This window comes from Eptatretus burgeri, chromosome 6 (genome assembly GCF_056783735.1).
Source record: "Eptatretus burgeri isolate ZD-2024b chromosome 6, Ebu_testis_v1, whole genome shotgun sequence".
NCBI classification, from domain to species: Eukaryota; Metazoa; Chordata; class Myxini; order Myxiniformes; family Myxinidae; genus Eptatretus; species Eptatretus burgeri.
In genome coordinates, this window is record NC_140966.1 from 74897888 (window position 1) to 74917191 (window position 19304).

A 19304-nucleotide genomic window follows, 5' to 3' on the forward strand; every position below is an offset into this window, starting at 1 on the left:
CATGACTGTGTATATATATATATATATATATATATATATGTATATATGTATGTATATATATATGTGGATATCGATATCATTTGGCAGTTGTTGTGGTGCTGTACTTTGTGAAGATGCCACTAAAAGGACATCCATTGCAGTCGAGTTCTGCTCCCACCAAGTGGCACGACGATCTTGTAAAGAGGGATGTGGTGTTTGCAAGACACGGCATGTACATAAGTAATGTCCCTGTGTGTTTCCACGTTTTGGGTTACACTGGGTGGAATTTCAATCCTGTTTGCTCATGTGCAGGTGTTTCAGGTGTGTGGGCAAAAAAAAAAGGATCTATAGGCCTTTATCCCTGTAGCCCAAAATACCAAAGTTAAAACATTCTTCAAATTCCATGTCAAACAGTCTCGAAAAGTGGAAATTTTAACCAAAAAAAAAGTATCCTGATATGTGCTTCAGATATCAGATTTGTATCACGTCTCGTGAGAAAAATCAGCGATTTTTGTCAGGGAGAATTGGTCACCTACTGCTTATGGCCCAGTCTTCGTTTCTTTTTTAATGGATGATGTGGGCTCATGGAGGAGCGAGGACACATAACAGATCTGGACACAACATAACAAAGGGAACATCAGGAGAAAGGGGAAATGCCAATAGCAAGGCGGAGGGAGAAAGTCGACGGAGATGGGCAAACAAGTGATGGAAGTAACGGGGAGAACGCAAGGGGTTGACAAGATGGATATATCAGCAAAATTTTGGGTGGGGTGTGGGGTGGTTTAACGGGTGTAGAAAAGATCATGATTTTGGATGGGGGATGACTTAAGATGGTGGTGAACAGCTGTCTTGAAGACCTGGAGGGAAGAATGAAATTGAAGAGATTATGGAAGGTAGTTCCATTAGGGGAGGGAAGACGAAAAATTAGTGGAGGTGAGCAGTGGTTCTGGATTTAGGCAGTTTCCCTGAGGACGGGGTTGCTGGTGGACGACGTGCATCCTGCAAATACTTGGATGGGACAAAGCATCGAGAGGGCAGAGGATGCAAATCCAAAAATGAGGTGGAAGAAGACAGAGACCACCGTCCTGTTGGTGATGTCGAAGTGATAGGCCCATAGACTCAGCTTCATCGCGAGAGATTCCATTGATCTTGGAAACCTTCATTTACATCGCATCAAGCTGAGCAAGATGTGAGTCAGGGGAGCAAGCCCCAAGGGAAGAGCAATACTCCATCGAGCTGTGGATGAAGGCCTTGTAGGTGGATAGGAGCTCAGGTGTGCCAAGGGAGGACTTTGCACGATGGAGGATGCCCAGTCAGCATCTGGCTTTGGAGGCAAATTTTGAAGTGTGGCTTGCCCAGGAGAGATCATGGCTGAGAGTTAGACCCAAGAGTTTGAGTGACTGAACCTCTTTGAGAAGGTTGTTGAGAAAGTAGATGGGAGGGTTTGTTGAATTGTCCTTTTGGAGAGAGAGTGAGTGTGTGGGATTTCTCAGGTTTTAAAGAAATGTTCTAAGTGTTTGACCAGTTTGTGATTTCCGTTGCTTACATCCTGCATGGTGCGAATCCCACGATGCCGGCGAGGTGCGTGGAAGCAAAAGTCGTGTCGAAGAGAAGTTTCCGCATTTGAGCAAGGCACGTTTTAAGGGAAATGTTGCTCAGGGAAACATGCACGGAGTCCTATTTAATCGGTCTCAATACAACACAGATTTCAAGGTAGATTTTCAGAGACAGACAGACAGACAAACAGACCGCATACGAGAGAGAGAGAGCGGGGGGGGGAGAGCAGGGGGAGGAGAGAGAGAGAGAGGGGGAGAGAGAGAGAGGGGAGAGAGAGAGAGGGTGGGAGAGAGAGAGAGAGAGAGAGAGAGAGAGAGAGAGAGAGAGGGGGGAGAGAGAGAGGGGGAGAGAGAGAGGGGGGGAGAGAGAGGGGGAGAGAGAGGGGAGAGAGAGAGGGAGGGGGAGAGAGAGGGGAAGAGAGAGAGACAGAGAGAGGAGGAACATGAGAGGAGGCTGGAGTTCAGGGTGAAGGCAAGCACAAAGCAAGACGCTGGCCTTTGGCTCTTAGATGAGTCATGGGAAACAAACCCCGAGCCTCATGCATGAGGTGAGAATGAGCGACGCATGAAGCGGCTGCACTGGGGCTCTGAGCCTTGGTGTTGAGTGCCGCTCGTGGAGTGCCTGTCATGCGTTTGTCCCACTACGAGAGGAATAACGAGGCACAATTTTGGTGTGCGCGTCTGCACGTGTGAATGGAAGCCCCTCATTTCTAAGTTCCACAAAGACCAGCTCTGGGCCAAGCTAAGTACAAGTATAAAAGGAGGGATTTTATTTTATTTTCTTTCGTTTTCCCCTTTGTCTGTATTTAAGTCTATGTGGAGAGGCGCCTCAACTGAAGGATTTATTTACTCCATTATTTTCATTACCTTTTGAATTATTGTCCTTTATAAATATTTGTTGATTTTCATTAAATTTGCTCATTTTAATAAACTGTATCTGTGTATTTGTAGTAGGGTTCGAGTATAAACCCCCCCTGTGCTGTGCTTCCCGTACCTCCGTCCCTCCGCCATTGCACCCTGCCCCTGTCACACACATTATAATCTCCGAGGATCAATGTGTCCGCCTCCTATTAATAAGGAACTGCTCGGTCGTCCGGGGGCTGGCGATGTTCACCTTCACCGCAATTTGGGTCAGGGGGTTAACCTGGGCCAGCCACCCCTGCAATATATATATATATATATATATATATATATATATATATATATATATATATATATATATATATATATATATATATATATATATATATATATATATATATATATATATATATATATATATATATATATTTCCAGCAGTGTGTGTGTGTGTGTGTGTGTGTGTGTGTGTGTGTGTGTGTGTGTGTGTTTGTCTGCGACCGCCGTTTCTCGACGACCACCGGTCCGATCTGGTTGAAACTTGCCAGGAATATTGCCGGGGACCTGCAGACGTGCCTTTTCATGGTTTGATATTAATCGTACGAGCGGTTCCTAAGTTACGGCCATTTATCTGTCGACCAATGACAAGACACGGTGATATGACGTCACGAATGACATCACAATTAATGTTTGTTTATTTATTTATTTTTGCACAATTGACGGTCCGATCTGATTGAAACTTGCCAGGAATATTGCTGGGGACCCATGGATGTGCCTTTTCGAGGTTTGATATTAATCGGACGAGCGGTTCCCAAGTTACGGCCATTTATCTGTCGACCAATGACAAGACACGGTGCTATGACGTCACGAATGACGTCACAATTAATGTTTATTTATTTATTTTTTGCATGATTGACGGTCCGATCTGATTGAAACTCGCCAGGAATATTGCTGGGGACCCGCGGATATGCCTTTTCAAGGTTTGATATCAATTGGACGAGCGGTTCCCAAGTTACGGCCATTTATCTGTCGACCAATGACAGGACACGGTGCTATGACGTCACGAATGGTCACAATTAATTTTTTTTTTTTGCACGATTGACGTCACAATTCTTCTTCTTCTTCGTTTGGTATGACGTCACAATCGACGCTGGGGACCTGAGTATGTGCCTTTTCAAGGTTTGATATCATTCTTTATCCATTTCAGCTGTTTCCCAAGTGTTTCCCAAGGTTTGAAATCTGTTTTTTCCAAAGGTTCGAATTAATTGTTCAAATTATTAATTAATCCAAAGGTTTGAATTTTCCCAAGGGAAACAGCTGTTTCCCAATGGTTTGAAAGCTGTTTTTTCCAAAGGCTTGAATTAATTGTTGTGCTTGGTAGACATTTGTGAATACATTTACAGAGAGAGGAGCGAGAGAGGAGGGGGAGAGAGGAGGCGAGAGAGGGGGGCGAGAGAGGGGGACGAGAGAGGGGGTGAGAGAGAGAGAGGGGGTGTCACAATGCAAGAGAGGGGAGAGAGGAGGAGGCAAGAGAAGGGGACGGGAGAGGGGGTGAGAGTGGGGGTGAGAGAGAGAGGGGCGAGAGAGGAGGGGGGAGAGAGAGGAAGGGCGAGACTCGGGGGGAGAGAGAGGGGGCGAGAGAGAGGGGGGAAAGAGAGGGGGGCGAGAGAGAGGGGCGAGAGCGGGCTGCACATACTGGCACTCACCTACGGGCACGCACTTATGGGCCCACACCCTCGGGCCCGCACTCGTATATATAAATATATATTAGATGACATGGAATTGTATTTAAGTTTTGCCACGGTATTGTTAGTGTATCAATTTGCATCAAAATAAAAATTGCAAGCACTTTTTTTTTTACAGTTAGTCTGTGTCTGGTGCCAGACTAACGATGACTATCTGCACTATTCCAGTTCAGTTTGTTGAACATCAGTCCCCATTTAATTCACGTATTCCAAGTTCCGGTAGTGACTTTTAATTCAGGACCGTGTCACGTGATAACATTTTAACTCAAACAAGAAAGCCACTTCAACCCTCCTGTATACTTCAGTTTCCAGCCACTCTGGGATCAATAATTTGGAACTACTTGGTCTCAAATGCGTCATGACCTTGTTTGGCATGACCGCATCACCACTTTTGCATCCAGATGCAGAAGCTGCTTTTGTGCTCTTGTCTATGGTGTCAAATCCCTTCTCAAAACTTGTTCAACTTCAGTTCATTGGAATATTCTTCTCCAATGTGGGTTCGAGCTCCACTCACCCACCAGGCCTATAGTATGCTATTAAATCTAAAGTTTTTACGGTCATTGGCATATCCCATGATGGCAGAAGGTGACAAGACTACTTCCTCATTGCGGCAGATAAATTGGTCGACTATTGGTCCAATATTGCCTTTTCCTGATCTCGCTTCTCCTGCCCTTGTCACTGACATTTACCACGCCATATGCATACATCCACTAACTATTACTTGTTTGCCTCTCCAAGTCCAACTTCAGGTTCACTTCCATTCCGTTATGATCCTTTTCTGTCATTTATGGGGTTGCTTTCCTCATTTTGTCCTTTTGTGCTCTTTCCTTCAATCATTTAAAATAGCAGCACATCAACACATAATTTGTCTCTAATGCCCATCCATTAACTTCTATATTTTGTTTTAATTACAAGATCGAGGTTCACAGAAAAGCAAGATGACAGAGGGTATGCACTGACAGTGGGGCAGTAGAACAACAGTTGGACATAAACAAAGGCATGAACAAACTGGAAAATAGATGGGGAGGAAACACTACAACCTACAAGTAAGATGGTTGTGTTAAGAAGGATAGGGGATGACTTCAATTGGTTATGCACTACCTGCCAGAAGCCCTGAAAGGAAGAGTGTGATAGAGCCAGGATGTTAGCCAATAGGAGATAGCAGTACTCCATTGTACTTTGGACAAAGGCCTTGTTGACTGAGTACCTCTGATTTTTCAACAAAATATTTGGAAGGATGAGGATGCCCGGTCTTCGGCTGGCTTTGGAGACCAGCGTTGCTGATTAGTTGGCTCATGTGAAGTCGTGACTGATGATGAGGCTGAGAAGTTATAGAAATTATACGTCTAACCAAGAGCCTTGTTTTTCAAGATTTCTGAGCCAAGAGATTGTTAAACAAACCCACCTATCCATTTCCATGGTCAGTCCATTGTTCCTGAGTGACAGGATGAGACGGTAATCTTTTCCAGCATTGAAGGTCATGTTTCATTTATCAGACCAGCATTTGATCATTTCAGATCAGCAGTGGTAGTCTTCCGATCAAATGGAGGTACTGCATGATAATGTGGAGTGAACTGCAAAAAAGGAAGAGAGTTTCCAGAGCATTGGAGAGGTTGTTTATGTAGATCTGTTCTTCCACCCTTCTTATGGATGGGAGTGATAAGTGATATTTCCTAACTTACAGGCACACAGGAAGCAATCAAATGAGAAGGATATTCTGATTCATACAGATAGAGAAGCAAGAGCAGGATGTGGTAGAGTTGAGGCTTCTTACTTAAAGACAGTACTTTCTCTTCTTTCCTAGGTGAGGACATAAAGTTGAGTAAAAGAGGGGGTAAGGTGGGGACAACAGTGTAGATTGGGTCCATGAGATCTGGAGGCAAATCTCTCTTCCTTATCGATAACCAGCTCTTCCACTCCAATCGTTTGGTGTATGTGTGCATACTGCATGTGCAGGTACATGTCGCCCTTCTCTCACACTTTCTTACTCCTTGTGTGTCGAGGTCGGTTTCTTTTCTCTCACTCCGTACTGATTTTCTGGCACATTAAGTGTTGGTTGGACACAGCTGGGCCTAACAACCTCATTTGCGAGAGTGGAAGCATCATTTTCAAACAGTTTGATCATAGTCTTCCGATCGCATACACTGAGAATCTTCGATTCGTGCTGACAGAAAATTAACACAAATTATCAATGTTTGGAATGAGAGATTTTTTTTTACAAAAACTTATTGTATTTTTTTGTCTTCACTTCCTTTTGCTAATCTTTTTTTATATTTTATCTCTTCTCCATTTTGTGTTCCTTTTCCCAATATTTCCCTTCATTTTCTAATCCCATTTTTCTTTCTTCATTTTCTAAGCTTGGCTCACAATTTGTGTGCTTGCGTGAGTGATGTTAATGTGTGCCCAACTTGTGAGTTCAGGTCGCAATTATTCGTCCCATCTCCTTCCCTTCATTTCCTCCTTTTTTCTTTCCTTACCTCCCTTCTCTTTTTTATGTTTTTTTTTTCCTGCCCTTCTCCTCCCCCAGTTCTCCTCCTGCTTTTCCTCATTCCCACTCACTCCACTCTCCATGACCACCCAAGGATCACTCCCTCATCTTGTTGCTTACTGATAAAGCTGGCTTGGGCTGCATGTGGTGGGCTGTTAACCTGTCTTCAGCGAATGCTGTTTTTTTGAGATGAAAAATTACCAATCTTTCCATGGTGAAAATGCACTTTACGTGACTTAACATTGGTTTTCTGCACTCCACTCTGTGGGCCTGCACATGGAATGTCAGAATGCTGTCAAAGGAATTTAAAAAAAACCTGAACATCCTCTGTCAACAGCTTGAGCACTACTATTAGACCTCATTGGTATCCAGGATATCCAGTGGCTTGTCTGTGGTTTCATCTGCCAAGGAGATTAGCTGGACCTTCAGTCTGGGTATGACTACCTCACCTCATGAGGCTGTGTGTGGCACGAGTTCTTAGATAGAGAGCATGAATGGCATGTGTGAGAGCAGGTGAAGATTGGGAAGCAATTTATGGGAGGATACTGAAAAACCAGCTTGCTATCAGTGGTTTGAGGAAAATTGTGAAGCTGGTTGCATGAGCATCCATGGTGGTCCAAAAAAAAAATGCACCGGAAATCCAGGTTTTCTATTCTCGTCTTTCTGATGTCATTAGCCAGGCTTACTTGATGGTTTCCCCTCCTGGGTTGGCCACTATGACAACAATTGGAGATGCCCAATTGGGCACCTTGGGCCTGATGAGTGTAATGGAAAAAGAATCCTGGACTTGCACAAAGGAAGACTATTTTTAACCAGTCACATCCATACAACCACTTGGGAACACATAATAACAAAGCACGATCACCTACTTGACTATACATCGTTGTGGTTTTATGGTCTAGACACTCGTGCATAGAGGGGAGAGCTGATCTCTCAACGATTCATCACTTTGTGGTCTGCAAGATCCACTGGTGGTCCTTCCATGATGGGTGTAAAAAAAAAAAAAAAACATCAAGCCATTCTGTCACTGCTTGCATTTCATTGGTCTATGCTGGATGTGGGACATCACCAGTGATGACTGAATGTGGGGCATAAGCAAGCCCTCCAACACCCAAGTCCTCCAGGATGTACACATTCATCCAGTAACCCTCCTCGTTCAACTCCTAAAATGCAGGCTTTCTACCCACCTCAACTTTTCTTCCTCTTTTCTCCCACTTGTGGTCCTGCTTTCCAGAGACTATTCAATCACATTGTTTCCTCAGTGGGCTTTAAGCAAGTGGTACACCAACATCTCACATGAAACCCCATCCCTATGCACACCTTCTTTGCAGGTTACTCTGCTTCCCCTCTTTCTCTCTCTTTCCCTTCTCCCTCTTGCTTTCCTGTTCATTCTTCCCCTTGCTTGGTTCCAACTATGGCCCCACTGTTAATATATTGCAATTTTGTCACCTCACTCTTAAATGAACCAAGATTTTGTGTACAATAAAACTGGAAGCTGTGCTCCAGCAGAGATTTAACTCCACCCCTTCCCTGGAGAAAGTTGAAATGGGAACGGTTTCATTCTGTGTCCCTGACAGCTGCTAAAGCTGATATTGGTGGAGGATTAGGGAAGCCCACTTGCTTTGGTTGTCTAAAAGGCTTTTCATATCGTGGATACCAAGCGACACTCCCATGTCTCCAACCTGCAATGACCCACACTAGCAAATGAACGGGAATCCCGACTCCAACACGCAGAGGTTTAATTAACCATCTGCCATGGAAGGGAACCTTGGTGGTGTAAGATTGTTAGAGAAATGGAAGGTGCCATGACTTCGTATGGCATTGAGGCCCTCTTTACCATCATCAGGATGATTACCTGAAGAACGTACTCAATATTTGTCATAAAGCAGAAGTTTACAAACCAATGTTGGACTCATGCAAATGCCAAGAGTACAGTGTGGAGCACCTCCTCAAGGTCTTAACTATGAGTCCACCACCCAGCCATAATATCCGGCTATTTTTGCACCTCCAAGAAGAGGTGGAGGTAAAACATTCAGAACTGGAACAGCACTCAGGAGAGCACATACCTCCACCAAGCTGAACAGTTTACATTTTGTATCCCTTTGATAGGCTGGATCTGGATCCGGACCTGAATCAAGATTGAATGGGCTTTGTTTTTGTCACCCAACCAACTCATCCACCAAGTTTTGTTATAATCCGTCCACGACTTTTTGAAATATCACGCTATATATCATTTTGGCCCTATCTGTCATTGGTGAAGAATCACTTGAAAAATTCTCGTATCTGGATCAACATTCGGATCTTTACCAAAATCAAATAGATTTGTCCTTGTCACACAATCAACCTCTCCACAAAGTTTTGTCTGAATCCATCCATAACTTTTTTGAAATATCCTTTTCACAGAAAGAGCAGACAAACAGACGGACGGGGGTGAAAACCTAACCTCCCCTCCATCTTCGGTGGCAGAGGTAACAAGAGACAATTGTTCCCAAGACGAAAATATGGATGCACCTCCAACCGTCAATGAGGTGCAAAGAACTATGCTGAGCCTCCATGCTGGTTGGACAGCAGTGGCTGAATGAGTCCCTCATTATTCTGCAGAAAGCTTATCAGTCCAAACAGTCTGCCCTGCACTATATCATTAGGGCCACCTGGTTTAGTGGTGAGATCCTAGATGTTTGTAGAAATGTGCTGTTGGTATCAATCTTTAAGAAGGTTGACCACACATTATTTAACAAGTTAACAACTACCTGATCATCACACACCTCAGCATACCAAAAAAATATAGGCTGAGAAGAAAAACACAAGGCAATCAAGATTGCTAAGGTGGACTGTCCTCCAATTCAATCAACAATGTCCAGAGATGTTCTGCCTGGAATGCCCAAGAACCATCTTGAGCACTTCTGGGTCAGACAACATGAGCTCCACACATGTCCTAACCAAGACCAACAAAGTTATATTAAGCAAACTCCTCAGGTGCAAATTTCGTCATGTTTGCTGCATAGCTGACTATGGAATACCCAAACAGCTACTCATTGGCCATGTGAAGAGTGCTACGAGGCCAAGCTGTGAAGTGGACATATGTGGGAAGTGAAGACCTGAAGCTCTTTGGGCTCGGAACTGATTTGGTTTAATGCCTGCAAGGATAGTTTGAGGTGGAGAGTCCTGATAATCAGCAACAAGCCGTATCACCATTTCCATGCGAAAATACCAGTACACAAAATTTGTGGAGGTGTGGTGGTCACAGGCAAAAGCAGACTGTCCCTGCAGAGTCAGAGGAAACAGTTTCTGGAAGCAGTTGCAGAAGAAACATTGTGGCAGAAGGTGAGAACATGGTCAGTTCTGAGATCCTGTTCCAAAGGTATGGATCGCCTTTCTCCTTCAGTGTTTTTGATACTGCCCATGGGGTTGTCATCCACCTGAGGTATCAGAGGGTGATGTCAGGATATTGGCACTGATCCTGCAGATGATTATGTGGTGCCTTAGGCTACGATGGTGGTTGTAGTCCTCACAATTTCCCACGCCTCATGTCCTGGGGTCCTCATGGTCTCATGTATGGGCACAGACACCAGAGAGATACCAATATCATTCGTGACTTGAAGGCTGTTTCCATTGTCTGCCTGCTCACGTATTTCTACCATTGACAACCTGCTACCTTCTACAGCTTGACTATGTCATGAATCTCTCTCTATAACCACAACCTCCTTCCTGCCCCCAACCCAAACTTCTTCCCATATTTTACACGTCAAATTACATCGGAGAATCCTGCAATTTTTGGTTCAACAATCATTTCCTTCATTTCACCGGATACCAACATTGCTCCATACTTCTTGATAAAATAGTTTGGGTATGTTTCCTGCATGCATCTTGCAACCCTTTTTTTAGTCTATTGGGACTTTAAAAAGCTACTGAACAAAACTACTTGTGAGCCAGAGGGGAGGGTGAGGACAAGATTTGGACCACATGGCCACAAGCATGATACATACTGTTAGCACTATGTTGCTTGAGTGCATTTTCGAGACATTGCAGACATTTGTATCTATCCATCAGTGGATTTGCCTTTTGTTTAGGCTGCATTTATTTTTCTCTCTCATGTTTCCATAAACCAGTCATGCCGATAACTCGTGGGTAAATTGTGAACGTGCCATGCGTGATACATGCTGGGAAAAGTGCCAGCTTTCAATTTGAGGAAAATGTCTCTTCACCACAACTTGCTATGCATATGCAAATGTAGCATGACTTATGTACAATGCCTCTTATTTCTTCCTTATAATTAGGAATACCATTCAGATAAGTCTGCACAGCTATTGGGAGTACGTGAGTGTTTTCCCATATAACACTGGCTTACCTGGTTTTATCTCGTCCTACTTGGTGTTAACTTGGTATTATCCACACTGGTCCAACCAAACCCTTTCACACTCCATTTGTATTGGACATGAACAATAATTACAGCACCATGGTTTGCATAGAATTATGGGAAAATCTGTGCAAATACTACCAGATAAACCTCGACAGGGAAATCTTTCCAGCCAGCAAAATGGGCATGCTTTGGAGGTAGGGCAGAGGCCAGGAAGATCTGATGCTATTGAGAGAGAATTTTAAATTGGCAAGAGCAAGAGGATGGCAGGAAAGTGGGAGGAATGGGGAGAGAAGGGAAAAGGTTGTAACGAGTTATGGAAGGAACATACTCCATAGTTATGGAGTGGCATACAGGTGGTGGAAGAAAATTCCACCACATTTGCCTGTGTAACTAGAATGGCACTTGGTAGAGTGCATATACCTCCGCCAGGTTGAACAGTTTACATTTTGTATCCCACTGATAGGCCAGATCTGGACTTAAACCAAAATCGCATCTGCTTGTTCTGTCACCTACCCAAGTCTTCCACCAAGTTTTGTCATAATCTGTACATTACTTGTTGAAATATCATGCCAAATATCATTTTGACCCCATCTCTCAAAAATGAAGAATCACTTAAAAAAAAAATTCTCGTACCTGGATCCAGATCTTCACCAAAATCGAATCAATTCATCCTTGTCACGTACCCAACCTGTCCACCAAGTTTATTCCAAATCCGTCCATCACGTTTTGAGCTCTCCTGCTCACAGGTGGACAAACAAACAATAAATCATTCATAGAACGACACTTGGCAAAACAGAACGAATCGAACACGGTTGCGGCGTATCCTCCATTGTCAGGGCTGGGAAATATATGAACAAAAAAAATATATATATAAATTTTTATGCTGGATAGAACTTAAATTCATCAATTTTAATTCATCCTATCTTCCAATGCTAAAGGATCATAAAAAAAAAATCCAGGATCCGCATCTGGATCTTGACCAAAAATGCACTTTGCTGTCCTCAGCCAGTTACCTACCTACGTGCACAAAAAATTCAGAACAATTGCTTCAAAACTGTGGACAGAAATCGTGTGACAAACAAATGCTGCAGACCAACATACTTGGCGAAAGTAAGTGAAAACATACCTCTGTCTACCTTTGGTGGTGGAGGTAATAAAGTCCCTTACTTTCCAAAGCAAGAATGGTAAATGACATAATTAGTAGGACTGAAAAGGAGAAAAAAGCAACCACATTGTACAACAGTACTTGGCATGAAAAAGAGCTACTCGATGGGGGATTTAGAGGATTGTAATAAAGAGCGGCTTGGTGGTTAGGTGGGTAAAGCCTTATTGCATTGTCCTCACTGCTGTGGATTAGAGTCCATTGGCTGCTCGGAAGAAATTTCCACAACTTGCAAAAGAGTGGCGAGCCGATCGGGAATGGCTTTTAGTCACAGGAACGTTCACAACTCGACATGAACATTCCAAAACTCTATCAGCAAGTACCGGTTTCTTCCCACATCTATAAATAAAGGTTTATTTCCTTAAAGCACGGTTTTCGATGACAAATAAGTATATCAACTGTGACATGCAATTAGCGTTTATTTGAAAATCAGCCACAAAAAGTACGACGACATAAATATGGAGAACCACCGACGTCCTGCCTATCCCTGTGCACTTAGTTGAACGACATTAAGAATGATATGGGAGAAATAAGAGGTATGTGAGAGGGTCCGATTGGACCAGTGTGGATATTAAAGCCAGTGAAGCCTTGGTATGAGTCACTCTGCCTGGAGCTGATCCAAGCTTCCTGTCCTGGTTTGACCTCCTTCCATCGCTGGTTACTCACATTGCAACCAACGCTCCACATCACCACAAAGTGACTTGCTCAAACTTTCTGTTTTGTTTCCAGCATCACATTCTCAACACACCTGTTGATAACACAAAACTGCTCGCTGGATGAGAATTCATACTCGCTACGCTGCCACGATGCTGGGATACATTTTTTTGTGCTGTCCTCTGAAATTTCTACCTTTTTTTATTGTTGGATTGTTTGCCAGTTCCACGTACTGTAAAGTGAATAATGATATGCATAAAATGTTATTCGTTTGCAGTTTTATCATTTATTGATTGGTTACAAAAGCGTTTGGAGTCAGTGAGGTCTTTCTCGAAGTCGGAGCAGGCAGATAACAGGACCAAACGATAATATTTCTGTCGCTATTGTTGCCCAGTTATTTTATTTGTTTTTTTAGGGATGGTCTTCCCATTAGTGAACAAAAATAGCAGAATATTTAACCCCTCCAACTTCTCCACCCCACCCCCATCTCATATTTCTTATTATATAATAACAAGATTTTTAAAAATGTAAAAACATAGAGAGGGATGAAGCAACCAAACAAAGTAGGAATGGCACCACATTACGACACCACAATCCTCTTATGGATTACCCTCATAACATCTTTTGACATTTTACTTTTGTTGTGGGATTGTGATGGAATGTCAAAAGATATCGTGATGGTAAACCAGAAGAGGATTGTTGTGTCGTATTGTGGCATCGTAATGCGGTGTCATGATTCATTGTTGTTGTTCTTCGTTCTTCTTGTTCATTCTTCTTCATCCATCGCAATCCCACAACAAAAGTAGAATGTCAAAAGATGTCATGAGGGTAATCCATAAGAGAATTGTGGCATCGTAATGTGGTGCCATTCCTACCTTGTTTGGTTGTTTTTTGAGATTTCATCCCTCTATGTTTTTACTTTTTTTTTTCTTGTTTCTACAATAAAAAAATTTTTTTCTTGCTTCTACAATTTTTAAAGTAATAAAATGCATCATGTTTTATATAATTTGGAATGGATTAAATTTGGCTTATGGTACATTCTACACCCCCCCCCCTCAATCCTGGCTTTTGGCTCAGTCCACAATGTGGATTACAACATATCATGTGCGGAAATGTTGATGTGATTATCGTTTTTAAAAATAATAAAATGCTTCATGTTTTATATATTTTGTTTTTACCCTCACCAGAGGAGAGGGTATTGCATTTGGGTCCGTTTGTTTGTTTGCTTGCTTGTTACTTGGCGAAAAAATATTTTGCCAAGTATGTTGGGCTGTCGTGTCTGTCTGCCTGTCTGTTTGTTTCTTTGTCTCTCTATCTGTCACACGATTTTTGGCCACATTTTTCAAGCAATCGTTATGAAATTGTTTATGTGTGCAGTTGACCGGCCAAGGACAGCGACGCTTAATTTTGGTGACTATCCAAATCCAGATTCGGATCTGAGAATTTAACTGATTCTTCACCATTGACAGCTGGAGCCAAAAACGATGTATAGCACAATGTCTCAAAAGGTTATGGATGGATTCACACGAAACTTGGTTGACAAGTGAGGAGTGTGACAAGGACGAATCGATTAAATTTTGATGAATATCAGAATCCGGATCCGAGAATTTTTCAAGTGTTTCTTCACCATTGAGAGATGGGGCTAGAAACGATATATTGCACAATATCTCAAAAAGTTGTGGATGAGTTGTGACAAAACTAGGTGGAAGAGTTGGTTAGGTGACAAGAACAAGCCGATTCGATTTTGGTTAAGGTCCGGATTCAGATCCGACCTATCAGTGGCATACAGAATGTAAACTATTCAGCTTGGTGGAGGTATGTGCTCTCCAGTGCTGCTCTGTTTCGCTAAAGTGTCGCTCTATGAGTGATTTTTCATTTGTCTGTTTATCCGCACAAAACTTTAGTGTTTTTCTCCGCAACCGCTTGTCAGATTGAGACGAAATTGTCACCATAGGAGCCGGACGACTCATGTAGAATATTTTAATGATAATTATGACGTCGTAGGTCAAGTGGTGTGGCAGCCATGTTGGAAAAACAAGAAAACTTTGGACCTCGATCTCTGAAACCGCACCAAGAAAAAAAATTGAAACTTGACACATGGGGAATAAGTGCAATTTTTTTTTTTTCGAAAATCATTCGAACCTTTGTTATGATGTCATAATTGCATATGTAGAATGCTACATCCGATCGGTATGAAAAATTTTGAAGGTCATCTAAGCATAAATTGGTCCATATCCATTGATGAACCCCCCCCCTCCCCAAAATAAAAACAGCACTTGCTGCCAACCATAGGAGCAGCCTCTGGTTCCAGTAAGTGCCCCAGAAGCAGCGGGAGAAAGAGAGTGGCATTTCCGTATGTAGAGGAAATGCATTGCCCAGCCAGTGGGTCACTCAGATGGCAGAGCACTAGTGCGGTTTGCCAGAGGACCTGGGTTCAATTCCCGGTCTGGGCCCATTATTTTTCCACATATACTTACAATGTTTGTTCTTCCCCATTCATTTATAATTTGAATATTTTGATCTTATTATGATCATGAAACTTGGTGGACATGTTGAGTGTACGAGACGAGGGCGAATTGATTTGATTTTTGTGAACATCCAAATCCAGATCCGGATCTGATAATTTTTCAAGTGATTCTTCACCACTGAGAGATGGGGCCAAAAACTATGTATCACATGAGATCTCAATGTTATGATCTTCCTGCTCTGGGCCTGTAATTTTTCCACATATATTTATAATGTTTGTTTTGTCCTGTTAATTTATAATTTGAATATCATGATCTTTTCTTTTTTGCTTTTGCTTGACAATTAGAACAAAACTTAATCAGCTTGTGCTATTCCATTACTTTTATAGTAAGTTGCATCTGCAGTATGCTTTCAAATCCTTATTTCTATTTTTCTTCCATTTCCCCTTGCTTTTATTGTTTATTCAGACATTCCTGTTTTCCCAACAATTACTGCAACTGTCACCTTCCAAGAATTTCGCACCATCGATCAACTTCCACCTAACATGTTCAAAATCCCAAGCAACTACCACGAAGACCCTAACCGCTTCCCTGATCTTTGACCCTCTACATGGAATCCATCTCACGACAACCTGAGGACAGGTGTTGGGTCATAGGAAGTGTCACTTTGCCGTGTTGTCATTGCCCAACAACATTAATCAACTCTCCGATGACAGAGAACAGGAATCGATCCCCTCTTCTCCAAACGGGTATTTCTTCCCAGGAAGTACGAGGATTTTGTTCTCAACAGCCTGATATTTTGTTCCCCGTGTTCCATATTGGGATGGAATCCTCCTTCCCATAGTCCCGCGCAAAGTTGAATGCGTCCCACCTTCCTCGAAAGCACCTCAACAATATTGTTACTCTGGCCTGAACCATGGTCTGTCAAGGTGCGAACTGCCCAGGCAGAAGCTGTCGCCGCACCTGATGCTTTGCACTCCCTCAGCGACCTCCACTGATGTATAATAGAACGTTAATGAAATCATGGACTTTGTACTTGTATTAAAAGCAAATCTGATGCATATTCCCTTATAAAGGAAGATGAAAGTCAGAATTTTTTTTTTTAAAACAAATGTGTTTTGTCACTTTTACTCTTATTTTATTTCAGCCGGATTTTGTCTGTGACAAATGCGGATGTGCATTTTTGTGTCATTTTTTTTTCACTGCAAATACATTGAGCGATATTTCCGGTGACGGTCGGCTGAAAGGGTGCACTCGAGTGTTACTAAAAAGTGAAGAAATCGCTCTCTTAATGCAAAAATGTTTTGCAATTTCTTTTTCCCACACTAAATGCCTGAAAGGAAGTACTTCGCAACTAGTCACTTGGCTTTTCAGAAACTTTTGTAACTGTCCTCCAAAAACATTTTGGTGCGTCCGAATCCTTACGGGCAAACAGTCCCTCGAGGCCATGGCATCTATCGCACAAACACGAATCGGATTGTAAGAGATGCATGATTTTGTGAAATGGCTTTGGCAACGAGTGCTGGTGGGTATACCTGAGGTCATGTACAATTGCAATTTCGGTCACTGTTCCACTTTAAATTGTTATTGTGCATCCGAAGCGTGATCCATGGTGAGCGGAGTGAAGAAGGGTCGAGTCGGTTGGGTCACGGGGAAGTTGGTTGGGGACCGAAGGGGAAGCCAGGGTGGTTTGTTGGAGCAGTTTGTTACATAAAGGCAATTTTATGGACTTGGCATTATTGTAATTTTTTTTTTCCTGAGGTGTACCTTGTGTTCAGAGGTTTACAAGCTGCCATCGTTTGTTCTTTTTAATCCAGCGTGAGCACACGTAACTTGTACATTTGTTTAAAAAAAAAACCCAAACGACGATTAGTTTTGTCGGTTTAATTGTGGATTGATTTTTATCTTTCGTTCTGCACGGGTCCACAGGTAAGCGGTGCAGCAACATGAAAAGGCATCCATTGGTGCAATAACCTTCTACCTTTACCAATACAAGTTATTTGAAAAGTGTGGTATGGGACATCACTGTACGTTCTGACTGTGAGCATGTGGTAAGAGGAAACTGACCAAATGTATCTCTGTGAATTATTGTCCTCTCAAAAAGTTATTAATACAATAAGCAATATTGTAAAGCTAATCTAGACACCTGTAACTGACCCATCTTTATCATGGAGGACTCAGATGCTGCTGATGCAATAAAACATCAAGTTGAAGCTGTACAAGTGTGCTTTATAGATGATGACTAACATCTCAGTAATTGTTTCAGTAACCTGGAAGTGTGCTGCTGAGAAATAGGAGAAGTAAACGCTGAATGCAAAGCCGCGAGGCACATGGGGCTCATTAGCCTTGGTAGACGGCTTATCTCGGAGAAGGAAACTGAATACAAATTTGTCACTGTTTGTGGCTCAGGTTTTGTTTTGTTTTTAACCAAGGACTAAGGGTTTAACAGAGTAAAGGCAGAAATCCCTTGTAAAGGAGGTGACCTTTGCATTCATTAACCCATATGACATCATCGGATAAGGTGGATTACCCCATTATCGCCTCCGGATCAGGGTTACGCGAAGCAATGGGAGCAGGTGGTGGATGACGTTGGAGGCAGCTGCCACAAATTGACATTAATGGCTGCATGGCCTTGATGCTCGGCAGAGGATTCACTTGTGGAGAACAATGGCTCGGATCACCTGTCTCGTATCGGCACTGCCTGGAAGGAGGCAATGGCAAACCACTTCTGTACATGCCAAGAAAACAAACATGATCAGAAATCCAAGAGATTAAGTTGTGCTCGATGATGTGAACACCACCAACATTCAGATATATGCTCTAACTTAAACAGCAAACGAAGAAAATGTGGAGGAGTCTTCAGGAAAATTGCAGGAACGAGTAGAACAAGTGCTGAAAGAGATGTTTTAATAATAATGGAAGACTGGATTTCAAAAATATGGAGAAGCAGGAGAACCAGGGATGACGGGAAAGCACGGACGAGGTATCCAAAATGAGCCAGGGAGTGAATGCTGGAGTTCTATGTAGAGATTGATATCGTAATTGCAAACACATGGTTCAAACAACCCAAGCGTACACTGTACATGTGGATTTCACCTGATGGGCAACACAGAAATTTGATAGACTTACACACCTGGTGTTGGCTTAATAGTTAGGGTGGTACGCTTGGAATCTTCAGGTCCTGGGTTCAAATCCCGCTCGGCCACTGAATTAATACCAGGTGGAGTTGACTCTGCCTGTCATCCTGAGGTCGGCAAAATGAGTAACAGCTTGCTGGTATCCTGTGTCGGAGTGGCGACCCGTCCAGGATTGTGCCCAATTGCCAAGGAGACTGCTTAGGCAGCACCAACACTCTGCACAGAATATGGTCCCAACGGATGGATGGATCCTTCTGAGGTCAGCAAAATGAGTACCAGCTTGCTGGGAAGATTGAGCCATTCAAGTATCCTGTGTCGGAGTGGTGACCCGTCCAGGATTGTGCGCAATATCCCAGGAGACTGCTTCAGCAGCACTGACGCTCTGTACCGAGTATGGTCCCAATGGATAGATGGACACGAACCAATAGAAGATGGAGAAGTGCTGTGAAATATGCCAACACTGCCAGGCACAGAGTGTGAGAAATTATGAACTCTTTGTGGCCAAGCTTTGAGTCAAATTGAGAAAGATGAAAAAGAAATAATCAAAAATTTCGATCAGATGTGACCTTCAAAACCTATCTAAACGAAAATGGCACTCAGTGGAGTGCATACCTCAGCCAAGCTGAACAGTTTGTTTTGTATCCCACTGATGGACTGAAAACCAAAATTCTGCATCTGTAACAACCAAAATTGAATCGGCTTGTTCTTTTTGAGACCAAAACTTTTTGAGGTATCGTGCTGTACTGTATAGCATTTTTTTGCCTGATCTCTCTGGTGAAGAATCATTTTAAAAATTCTTGGATCTGGATTCAGATCTTCACCAAAATCTCAATTTGTCCTTGGCAAACACCCAACCTGTCCACCAAATTTTGTTCAAATCTGTCCATAACTTTTGAGATA

General features: G+C 42.8%; 1 protein-coding gene across 6 annotated transcripts in view; it reads left to right on the plus strand.

Annotated features, from left to right (window-relative positions):
• ANKRD13C (ankyrin repeat domain 13C) overlaps positions 1-17489 on the plus strand; it is a 189373-nt gene extending 171884 nt beyond the window's left edge. For 5 of the 6 annotated variants that reach the window (XM_085885687.1, XM_085885683.1, XM_085885685.1 and 2 more), the window contains one exon: positions 15736-17489. In XM_085885687.1, the coding sequence (XP_085741813.1) occupies positions 15736-15869 (134 nt within the window). In that variant the 3' untranslated portion in view covers positions 15870-17489. The remainder of the gene's footprint in view (positions 1-15735) is intronic. The other variant, XM_085885684.1, reaches the window with a different exon arrangement.
• The last annotated feature ends 1815 nt before the right edge of the window (positions 17490-19304 follow it).